Source organism: Seriola lalandi, unplaced genomic scaffold (assembly GCF_002814215.2).
Source record: "Seriola lalandi dorsalis isolate HSWRI2012SDOR001 ecotype SW California unplaced genomic scaffold, Sedor1 jcf7180002054694, whole genome shotgun sequence".
NCBI classification, from domain to species: Eukaryota; Metazoa; Chordata; class Actinopteri; order Carangiformes; family Carangidae; genus Seriola; species Seriola lalandi.
In genome coordinates, this window is record NW_019525247.1 from 1,747,941 (window position 1) to 1,760,548 (window position 12,608).

At 40.7% G+C, this 12,608-nt stretch overlaps 1 protein-coding gene across 1 annotated transcript; it reads right to left on the reverse strand.

The window, feature by feature from the left end:
* Positions 1 to 2,804: 2,804 nt before the first annotated feature.
* On the reverse strand, positions 2,805 to 8,126 carry paqr9 (progestin and adipoQ receptor family member 9). The gene has a single exon (XM_023423823.2). The coding sequence runs from the start codon at positions 7,191 to 7,193 to the stop codon at positions 6,048 to 6,050; it is 1,146 nt and encodes a 381-aa protein (XP_023279591.1). The 5' UTR covers positions 7,194 to 8,126; the 3' UTR covers positions 2,805 to 6,047.
* Between the last annotated feature and the right edge of the window lie 4,482 nt (positions 8,127 to 12,608).

Here is a 12,608-nt window from a genome sequence, read left to right on the forward strand (position 1 = left end):
GCACTATTTTTAATTTGACGTGAGTAGAGGAAATGAGAGCTTTGTGGTCAGCTGAGTCGTCTGCTTTTTCCTTCCTGTCGTGTGTTTCGTCTCGTCCAACTGCTGGTTTCAGCCACCAGAGGGCACTGTGAGCAGGATTCACCAGACTCTACAGACTAATGACAGATCAGTTATGAAATGCTAACAATACAAGCACCAATTTTGTATTTCAGTCATACTGCAATATTTCATGCACTAATTGAAATATTTAAAATCAAGTCGAGTTGCATTATGGGTAACGTAGGCAACAGGTTTTGACGAGGAAGAAGAATATCTGTGGTTCTGCTGCATCAATTTAGATATGTTTTTTTTTTAACTGTCCATCATGAGTCTGACAGAGTTGTAGAAGCACAAGGCTTTAATATAGTTTCTCCACGCTGCCATGAATAAAGTTCTGCTGGGGAATTCATACATAAAGCCCCATGAAGCCCCGATTTAAACACATGAGTCTAAAAATTGTGTAATCAGACCAGACAATCAAATACCATAATTCTTGTACTTGAAAATGTAATTTACAACAGGTTAAAAAGCCTCAGTGTCCTCAGAGCTACCGCTCAGTTTTTTCATTAAATGAAAATAATGTAAATGTAGCTGGAGAAAACAAAGTGCAGATTTTAGCACAAAGTCATCACAATGTTTTTTTCACTCATAAATATCCACAACCGTGAGCGTAGTAAGAAGTGAAAATGATAACAGTTAATGGAGGGGAGGATGACCTCTGGCTGCGACAGTGAAAACAGAGATGAACGTCTTCATTGTTGTCCTGTTGGCTTTCTCATTAATTGTTAATTATCCTAAATGGGCTTATTGGAGTTGATCTTTGTTTTTTTGTGTCTGGACTACTTTCTGAATTATAAGACTTTTATACTGGGACAGAATCATTCCCATACAGATGCTGTTGAAATGAGAAATGACTGGTCTATATGGACTCTATAGATGTGGCAGCAGAGGGAGGATCTTCTGTGTGTGGTTCATGTTTCACCAGCCGTTTGTTTGTGAGTAAAAAGAGACAGAGGGATGGAAAAAAAAGCTGGGGTGGGGGAGGGGTGGCGTTTGACATGAGAAAGCCAGCTGCACGTGTTGCACACACATGCATGACCCTGCCAAGGGTCCGGTACACCTACAGCATGTGCTCACACTCACATCAAACATACATGTGCAGTAAAGGGAGGGAGCGCTGGACATGGAGCTCAAACTCATTTGAAAACATTTGAATTATTCAAATCTCTAAAAACCGATTCACTAAACCCTTCATGTCCGGATCTGAGAGGCGCTGCTCACTACACAGAACATTTTGATTGCTAATGTTGGCTGCTTAGCCAAACTGCTATTTGGATTTATGCTGAGGCTTAGTATGTAATTTAGCAAGTTACTGTGCTGCCAATAGTGTGGTCATGTTGTAATGTTTAGTTAGCATGTTAAAATACTAACATTACAACATCAGTATTTACTTGTACAGTGTTCACTAGTACATTTACTCAAGTACTGTACTTAAGTACAATTTTGAGGTGCTTGTACTTTACATTTTGTATATACTTTTGACTTCCACTCCATTCCATTATTTGACAGCTTTAGTTACTAGTTACCCAGAGAGCAAAATAAACTCGGCGCACATACAGTATGATTGTCACACACAGAAAATCTTCAGGCTGCCAGACGCTACTTGAGGATAACAGCCGGACGCTGCCTGGATGTTTTTGTGCCAGACTCGGGCCGAGGACTCAAGCAAATGTTGGACTAGGTGTTTGGATTTACTAGTTACTTTTAAGATGAAGATTTGACACAATAGACAGTATACCAAGCTTTTAAAATACAACACACTGTTGAAGATTAAACCATCGGCTTCCGACCCGTCCTACTAAAATCAGGGTGTAGCCAGGTCACAGTTAACAGCTCCACCAACCTTGATTTTTCCCTCTAAACATCTCACGTGGGTTTCATTTCAATAGAGGTTCAAATGATCCAGTAATTCACTACAAATCAAAGATTAGAGAAAATGTCCAAAAACAAGATTTATGGATCAGAACTTAGTTTTTTCTTTTTGCCTCTCACATTAATCATCTCACCACCACTCAGGTTTATCTGTGTCCCTGTATGTTTTTTAAACCAGCTCCACCTCCAACAGCAACACGCTGCTGACACACTGATGCTCTGACTTTTAACTACAGTTTGCTGCAAATACCTCTGTACTTTCATTTTTCATGCAGGACTTTTACATGTAATGCCATGTTTTTATATTATTAGTAGTATTTTTTTTTATGTAAATAAAGGACCTGAACTTCTTCCACCACCAATTATGTTTAAATTGTTAGAGAATGTGACGCTTTTAACATGCTAACATTTAGCTATCAATTTGCTAACCTTTTATAATAATAAGTTCAGTTTTATTAATGTTTTATTAAATGATTTCATATTTTGTCGGTTCATTTATGTATTTTATTCATATGATCATTTGTTTAATGTTGTTGTTTACCATTATGTTAGCATTACTCCAAAGGAACAGGTGAGGCTGCAATCAATTTCAGTCAGAAATCTTAGTAGGATTAAGATCAAAGAATTCATTCTTGTGGGATCTTGAATAACCAGCAAATTCAATGACAATCCAGTCCTCAATATCGTATCTAGATCAAGTAACTGGACCAGATACAGTAACTAACATTGCCATCAATGTTGCCAGTACGGCTAAATCAAATGTGGACTAATTACGACTAACATGTGGAGCTACATCTGGATAAGACCCTTAAAATGAATAAAGAGCCACAATGAAAACATTTTTTGGTATAATTTATTCAATAAAACTTAAATCATCCATATTATTAGTGCTATTTGAAACATCAATTAACATAATGATGGAGGGTTGTCACTTTTTCAGCATTAACAGACAGAGTGTTCTGTTATTAACCTCCAACTCTAGTCATTCATAAATTAAGTACATGTGTAATGGATTAGTGTTGTTCATCAGTCACCCCTGAGTACGTCACTAGGTAAGACACAGTAGTCTGTTAGTCTAACATTCACACACTGAACACTGCTCAACCAATAGATTCAAGTCTGACAGCCACAGTCTAGAGAGGAGGAGGAGGAGGAGGAGGAGGAGGAGGAGGAGGGCGGGGTCTGTTTGAACGATGGTTCTTCTCAGTGACGGAGACACAGAAGCTGTATTGAGGTAGAAACATCGCTTTAACACTGGATGCATCGTTATCTGATGAATCTCTCTGACTATTCATTAGAAAGCTAAACCTGAACTGTGCTCGAATCATACAGTACTGCAGGGTTGACCCTTAAAGGAGGAGTTCAGAGAAGCTTTAAAGTGCACCATAACAGCATGATTATAACAACTAATCAATACGGTCCTTATGTACTCATTCCAGTGTGGTAATAATAAACAAGTGCAAGTGAACGCATCGATGTGCAGCTATGAGCAGAACTAACAGACTGATAATCATAAACACTTCTGAAATGAGACACTGACAAACACCAGTTATCAACGTGTGAATGTGATGAACGAGTGACAGATTACAGTTTAAAGACGTGACTCCCTCTGAGAAATACCGCATGGCAACGAAAACCACCAAGAAGTAACATGAAAACACAGAAAGAAAACACACACTCTCTTAATTCATACTCATCTAAGCACCTACAGACATGGTCCATTTTCATCTGGAATTACGGTTGATTGATTTTACTGAATAGAACTGGACCTGCAGAGTAGTAACAACTGTTACTGTCGAATCCATGAATGCTGTGGACCACGAGTGGGTGTGACATATACAATATATTTCTTTTCTGTTGGGATATTTCTGACCGGTTAGCTAACCGGGATAACATGATGCATTCGCTACACTCACTCTCTCCCCCCCCTTCTTTGTGGACACTGCGTATCTACTCGACAAACATGGATGCAGACAGTTGGTACAATCAGAATTTCTTAATAAATTGGATTAATAGCAACCAAACCCAAACTTGGCCCCGGGTCCAAAGCTTTACGCAGTGAAGTGGGGCCTGCAGAGTTTGGGTCAGGCAACAGAAAGAAAACAAGATGTCAGAAAACAGATGTCGACAAAGGATATGATCCTTCAGCACAGAAACACTTGCTAGCACTAAGGCTAACCTTCCTTCATGTAATTAAAAACTGAATAAATAGATGGTAGCTGTGGTAAGATTAGCAGTTAATTTACGTGGTGAACTACCCAAGTCCCGCCTCTCATGTATTACCATTGTGTTTGAGTCACACACCAAAGCATCCGATCTCTGAAACCCCAGTGGGTCATTAAACAACACGGTCCATGTGGATGAAAACATATTTGCTAGTTTTGTATGACATTAAAATAACATATTTTTTGTATGGAAATATAACATAAAAAGTAACATCAATTTAAACAAATAAAATTAATAAAACTGTTTTAATTTTAGTTAGTTTGTTCAAATTCATGCGCTTCTCTTTGATTGCATTAGGTGCACATTCTTTTTTGTGGCACTGCCGGCAAAATAGCAATTTTTCCAGATGGTTGGTTTGTATTCGGGGTCCCCGAAGTCTCAAAAGATTATTTTTAATCTTGTGCTTATAAGATTAAAAAGAAAATCTTTTTTTGGTTGGTGGCACTTCTAGGCCTCCATACAAAAAGTCACTGAGGATGATGAAAACACCTTGATAGCAGCTGCAAGCGCTGTTAAATGACCCTCTGGGATTTCGTTGACTTGAGTAATGATAATATACAGGTGCAAACTGCTGGGTGAACCGTTAACCTGATCTATTTGTAGAGTGCAAAACTACACAGGAAGTGCCTGATGACATAGTATTACTACAGTATTGCCACAATTTCAACTTTCACTTTTTCTAAAGTATGGCTTTTGCTCTGAGAGGTTGTTGTACATCGTATGACATGAAAAAGCCTTCGTCACAATGCCGGCCGTCAAACTGGACCCGCTGATAGATTCTGCTAACATGAGCCGTCAGTAAAAAGATATGCCTGTACAGAAAAATCCAATATGCTTTCCATACTGTTTAGAAAACATCAGATTTATATTACATTTAATATGAAGTAAAAGACTTTGAACAATGTGAAGGTTTTGAATGGGGAACAAGTCATCTGTATAATAAAAAAACATACAAACAGCAGATGTATTGACCGCACCATGAGAACATTTCACATAGAAATAACCCAAGTATTCAAACAGAAGATGTCAGCAGAGAACATCATTATATACTTAAGAAATGTTATGTGTCCCTTAAGGTTAGAAAGTGAGCATGGCTTCTTAATGACAGGCCAGACCGGACCGGCCCCCTGAAAGTGCTTTTACTGTAAGACTGATATGAGCTCTCAGCTATTTCTGTTACGTCAGCAAGGCCACCACACTTCCTGCTGCAAGGGTCACTTGGAAAGAGAAAGGAAACGGGACTGTTTGTGTAAGTCAGAGGAAGAGAAGGTATGGTTAACAATGCTCAGGCAGAAGGATTCATTCAGTGTCAGACAGCTGAAGCCATAGCAGAGGAGTTTTGAAAGATACCGTTTGAGGTTAGAGGAAGGGGAAGTGCTACAGGAGGGAAGGACATGACAGCAGACAACTCACTGACAAGTTCTGACTTTTAAGCCACATTACCCAAATGTTCTGTGGAACATGTGTTCTCCTGGGTACCGACACCTTTCCTCTGTCCTCACGTATACAGCCCCTAGAGGTAGTTATTATCCCCGCTGCTCAGACATCCTGTTGGAACATGCTGGAACAGCTCAGGGGAAAGAGCTGGCACGGTCTTTCAATATCCACTCAAGCAGACAGCCACCCTGTGGTGAGCTCAGAATATAAATCCTTTCATCTCCTGTTGTCCCCAATTTCCCTCATGAAAGCTTGAAAAATGCTCCCAAAAGAGGCTGGAACATACGAGCGACTTGAAATCGGATGGGGAAATAAATTTGACTTGTGCGCTTCTCTTAGTGGCATGGCTCTGTGTACATGTGCAAATCTTCCATCGCAGTCGACAAGATAAAAAAAAAAAGACGTCTGTGTGATCAATGACATTTCAGGTGTTTGTTGAGGTGTTCCTTTGCTAGCTGGTCTCTCTGAGGTCCGTAGATGCAGTTGGCGTGCCAGGAGAACCACACGATGATGGAGATGATGGTGGTCTGGAGGAGGAACATCACCCCGTAGGTGGAAGCTATGGTAGGTCCAGGTAGACGGGAGAGGGTGGCAGGGGGCAGCAGCAGAGTCGGGCTGAGCAGGATGGCCCTCACCTCAGCCTTGATCATCTGGAGTTCGTCAAGGATGGACAAAAACGTGCAGCAGTGGAACCACTGGTGGCTGTGGCCCCAGATGTCAAAACAACCCGGAGCTAGCCGCTCGGGGAACTTGCTGATGTTGAAGACGGCTGACACCAGCAGCCAGAGGCAGTGGCGATAGAAGAAGGTGGGCATGGAAGTGGAAGCAGCAAAGGAGGAGGAGGTGCTGGAATAAGGCGATCTGGTGAGGAGGCGATAGAAGACCGGCGTGGAAGAGACGAGGAATGGGAGAAGGAAAACAAGGGTCCGGATAACATATCGATGCTTCCTCCACCTCTGACGAGTATTGCAGCAGGATAAGACACAAATGATTGCTACAACACATGCGCACGGGATGTAGAAGGTTTCAAAAAACACACTGAACTCTGGGATTGCATACGATGATGTAATAGCCCCTGCAGGTTCATGGGGGGCATTATGGCCTCCTGTCTCCACTATCCCTGCCCGAGGGTGGATGTAGTAGTAGTATGCCAACGATGAGCCAACCGTGTAGGCACTGATGGTGCCGTAATCCACAAAGAAGCAGACTTCTCTCACCACCAGAGACATGGAGTTGAGCAGGTGGGCCATGCTGCTGGCCATGAGCAGACAGAACACCCCGATATAGTAGTTCCACAACGGATAGAAGAACGGGGCATCGCAATGTGGTGCACCTTCCCAACCAAACACCTCTACAAAATAGTATGAAAAAATGAAAACTGGGAGGAAATGCGTCCAGAAGTTGCCTGTTTCATTGGTAGGTCTGAACGCTGACAGTAAGCAGTCCCTCAGGCTGTAGTTGGGGAAACGGTATCCAGTCAGGATGAAGTTCTCTATGACCCGAGGCGGCACGTCCGTGTGCCTCAGCAGAGGTAACGGCTGACCACAGTTCAGGAGCATGATGACAACACTTTATGGCGCTGACAGCCAAAGACGTCTGAGGATCTGACCTTTCCAGCAGTTTTTATTGCTTGGCTCTTGACTTTATTGCTGATCACAGCATTTGTGATTACTACCATACAATCTGTTGCACATGAGTGTGTAAAGACATCAAAAACACCAACCCTGTGGACCTTTGATCCCGGCTCCACTTCCAGCCTTGTGAGCTATACTCTAGTCTAAAGAGTAGAGCTGGTGTATGGGGAAAGTGTGTATCCAAAAGCCTCAGACCACCTGCTTGATTAATTTTCCTTTTGGTTTCCTCTTTGGCCCCAGTACAGAAGGTCAGCAAAACATCCAGCACACAGCGCTTATCATCTCCCTTATTTTGCATAGGACATTGTCTGCATGGATGATTCTCTTTGTTCAGTCATATGCACATTCACGTGTCTCGTTATGCATAGCTCTGCAGCAACACAAAATGAAGGTCACTTATTACTGTTACAAGGTTGAACAACTCGTCAGTTACTGTGTAAGGTGTCCATACAGCAGAGATGACCTAGAGATGCGTCCATTAAGCTCTGTGGTATGTAGGTCATGCTGGCCATGAGCGCTATATCAGGCTAATGCAGGCTTCTAGTCCTCCTGTTGTTCCTGGTCCTGCAGCCTGTATCCACGTCCGATTTTCAGTTCATCCAGCTCCCATTCAGTTGCAAAGCACGGCGCAGGGCAGAGAAGAAGAAATCCACCGGGACGCACGAGAGAACCGTGGTATGAGCCGGTGTTCAGTCCCTTAAGGCAAGGTCATGTTTAAAAGCGGCTTTTTATGACCGGGGATTTCAACAGATATTTGGTGGGTGAGAGCCAGTGCGCTGCCGTGAGAGTTGAGCCCTGAGAGCCTGAAGCCAGCCGGCATTTCAGCGGAACAGTGAGGAGGACGGAGACTGTTTGACAGGTACCAGCGTCAAGTTACACATGCGATATTACCGGGATTCCGGTTTGGAGTTTCAAAATAAAACGCAGCGGTTGTGATGTAACCTTTTAGAGGTCATATGGCTAGTTTGCGCATATCAGGAGGACTAGACAACAGCTCTCTCCTTGAGGGTCGACAGGGTCATGTCACCTGGTGGTCAGCTTCCTCCCATGGGTCAGGAGCATGACCACTGTAGAGGACAGCCCTGTGTTTCATTCAAACCAAACAAACTTATCCAACCTCCCCATCTAACGTAAGAAAACAATCTTCCACCACCCTGGTAGTAGCCCTCCCCCCACAGATGGATGCTCCCAACTCCCCCACCCCATGCCCCAAGTAGGCTGCCTATTTTCTGTTTTCTACCTAGACCCTAAGAAGGTCTTTTTCGCCTTCTTTTCCTTCCCAGTAACTCTCAGTAACTCTCAATAACTCCCAGTAACTCTCAGTAACTCTCAAAAAGCTGTCAGTCAGCCATAATGCTGTTGTTATGTCATGTTTTGTTAAGTTATGTTATGTTATGTTATATTATGTTATGCTATGTTGTGTTATGTTATGTTATGTTATGTTATATCACCCTCTTTGTCTTTGTCTTGTCTCACCAAATAAAAACAAAAGACTAAATAGACATAATTAATATTTTCTCTAGGCCCTTGTCAAATTCAAAATTGCTTTATTGGCATGAAGGTTATGCACAGTAGTGTCAAAGCAGAATGTATGTTTAAGCTACAACGTAAATATAATGATCCAGAATGTAAGAAACTGTAATTACAGTGTTACTAGATACTGTTGTTACTAAACTTTACCAAACAACAAATGAGAAAAGGAAAAAAACTAATGTTGTAAACAAATATAAAAAAATTAACATGATAATATAAGATAAGGCATGAAGAGATGAGTCAGACAGTTCAATGTAATGGTGAGAACCTCTACCATTACAAGAAAAACATTCAAGTAAAATGGGATCAGATTTTGAAGCGGCACAACTCTGGTTTTCTTCAGGTAAAAATATGTCCTCATTCAATTTTTCAGCATTGAATTAATAATTCCTGTGTTATTATCTCTATAAAGAAATTAAATCTAATCCCCATGGCCTTTCATGCCATTTCTAATAAGTAAAATAACAGAGGTCATTTTGGGACCTATAAATGAGGTCATGAGCCATGACAATATATAATATATATAAATACAAATGATACAAAATCGTAGGCTTGAGTAATAAAGTTAGCAGCTAATGGCTGATGCTTGGAAAACATAAATGTGACATCCCCTCAGAAAGAATGAAACTGCCTTTTTTATTAATAGTAAAATGTAAACAGAATTTGATTTGTCATAATAACTATTAAATCTCACCTTGAAATATATATTATTTTGTTCAATGTTTATTTATTTCTTTCATGGTAGAATGCTTTAATGTATCCTGCATTAAACTGTACATAGCTTAGTGTAGTACAATAATATCAAAAATCCTGTCTTTTTACCCCTTGCATTCTAAATTATTACATTCAAATTGTAAACATGTCTTGGCAATACTGTGATCAAAAAGCATATTTGAATTTGAAAAAAAAAACTAAAAAAAAAAAAAACTGACCCTTTTATTTTGAAGGCAAATTCTCTTAGTTTCCGGTCTCGTTCTGGCTCACTGCGTATCTTAAGGCAGTTCAGCGAAATACCGAAGTAACTCAAAGCTTTAATTAGTGAATCATTCATCTTTCTTGCGTGTTTGTTAGTTGTCCCTGGCAGACAGGAAGACAGACAGAACCGTGAAAACGGAAGAACGGCACGAATAAAGAGAGGCCGTGCTGTGCCGTGCTAACGGTTTTTCCGTTATCTGCTTTAAATGCACAGAGTGTCTCTTTTGAGTAACCGTGTTAGAGCACCAGTGTGTCCCCTCCTCCCCTATGTGTCTTTGAATATGTTTTTACAAAGTGCCTGTGGGAACTATCGGTTATGTTACAACAGAATTCATACACAGCATTTCATAGCATTTTAGTGAAGAAGATAACTGCAATTACCTTTCCAATGTGGATACAAACACCAAAATTGGTATGTTTATCGTTTAACCCATTTTATCCCCGGAATTAATAATTAATAACCCCCAGGACAGATTTAAATGACTTTGTAATTGAATCTTATGTTTTAGACCATGAGGATGTCAAATTCACAACACTTACGTTTCCTCTGAGCTTTATTTGTGTGATTTCTAACATGTAATGTGAAAAATTTTGCATAAAACACAATGTATCTGCAAATCATTTATTATGAATGATGAACCAAAAGTTCAGTAAGAGTCGACAGTTTACTTGTTTACTTGTCTTAACATTAGCTCGCTAGGCTACCTTGCTAGCACCAGGCTGGTTAGCAAGCTTTTTTGTGAGTAATATAGGCCTATAGGCTTTTTTTTTGTGTGTGAGTGATATTTTTGCTGAAATATACTTTCATTAAATTTTTACAGTGACTAAATTTCACCCTCTACAATGTTAAAATGTCATTTGACACCTGGATTATTCATATTTGAAAATAATGGATGAACCGATTGCAAAAAAAACATTTCCTTGCCAGTAATGGTGGCCATCTTGAAGTTTCGAGTGGCTTACATGTTTTTAATCAATAAATACTAGAAACTTAAGTTGATTTTCAAGTCAGTTTTTCATTTATTATAATTTACTGATTTATGACAGCAGTTTTCCATCTACCTTTCTATCTAACTAGGCGGCCATTTTATTGGTAATATTTAAAACAAGACACGTTTATGTTGAATCAAGTTGCCACAAAGATAAATATGTTGCCAAGGTAACTTATTTTGAAGGATCAGTGTGGCTTAATTTTGCAACATTACATACGGAAGAAACAGTGTTGCTTCCTCTATTATTTCCTGTGTATCAGTAAGCCAGGCCCACAGGCCAGAAACCCTCCATGTCCCCCTTCACCCTCCAGCTCTGACTGCTGTGGCCAGATGTCAGGAAGTCTTTGAAGCAGCAGGATGGGGTGGGGCTGGGTGGAATGGCCATTTTCCAAATCCCCTTGAGGAATAAGAACCAGGCCACACTTCAGTGCACAGCAGAGTAGGACAGAGCTACAACATGCCTTTTGACTCAGTGATTGACGGGCTGTAATGATTTAATGGATGTGGAGCCAGTTTTTATGACATAATGGATATAAATGGTTGGGTAAATTTACATTACAGCCATACATTACGCTCTGGAGACATTACTCTCTGTAGGACATTGTTAGGATGTTCTACAGAGAGGAACATAACAATAGCTGTTAGTGCACATTCTAGGCCAACTGGGAACATTTCTGCAATCAGCAAATATTTTTTTGTCTTAATAGTGACTTCCATGAAAAGCTCTCTATGAGCCTCTTTGAGCACCTTTGGGTCCCTGTCAGGAGCCCCTGGTGTTTCTGTAGACTGTTCAGAGCTGGTTTTGTCTTTAGCACTCTGGCTCTCTAACATGATTATTAAAAGCTCTGCAGCAGCTTTGAGTTAGTCTTCATGTGTAAACAAGACAAAAGGACTTGTCACACTCCAGACAAATATGCAGCAAGTCAGTCACTTGACTGGTCATGTTTTTCAGAGGAGAAAATGCTGCCTTCAAATATTCATGTCCTCCAGCAATGAAACGAGTGAACAAGATCCTCCCTCTTTTTATTTCATGACAGTAGGATATTCTCTTTCTGGGCAGCCCCCTCCCTCCCTGACAGTTGAGGTCATGTATGATCAGACTGGACACTGGATTCAATGACAGGCTGTAGGTGCTGAATGTTTGCCTAAGGCCTACATGAGGTGGAAGTTGAAGCCATTGCAATACATTAGAGGACATGATGGAAAAAGGAAGAGCAGGACAGAATTGCATGAGTAAATTGTAACAGAGATCAGAGAAAACTTTTCAAAAGTGAGAGCAGTCACTGACTGATAACTACAGCACTGCAGTAACATGCAGCACAGTCACAACATGCCCAAGTTAACAGGAACTTTGCGTCTGATGAATCATAGAGTTTATATGGTAAAAGACAGTTCTTCAGTGCTGCAATCTTCCTTGAACAGAAAATATAAATCTAGCCTCTGATTCATCTTCACCCAACTCTAAACAGTCAAGTTTTAAGTAAAAAATATACACAATAACAAAGACAGTGTTGGGTGACGTCATGAAATAGCGTGGGATCATGGGAGTTGTTGTCTTCACCACCATTACTATAAGCGCCTCCCGGTTTGGAATCCTTCAGTGTCAGTGGTTCAGGAAATCAAACAGACCTGCTGATTCTAACCATTAAAAACACTGAATAAAGCAGTTTGACATTTAAAGTCAGTGTTTGAGCGACGCTGTACGGAGGACAGAGACTCAGGGAAGAGTTGGAGCTGAGATTGATGCTAAACTTTGTTCTTATTGTTTCTCTGATAACTTATGAAGCAGACGTTCAGCAGGTTTTTACCAGCAGCTGAATTATCCACAGAGGTGTCCTCC

Bases quoted from the DNA above. Each gene is read 5' to 3' on its own strand.
- paqr9 (XM_023423823.2), bottom strand. From the start codon at position 7,193: ATGCTCCTGAACTGTGGTCAGCCGTTACCTCTGCTGAGGCACACGGAC.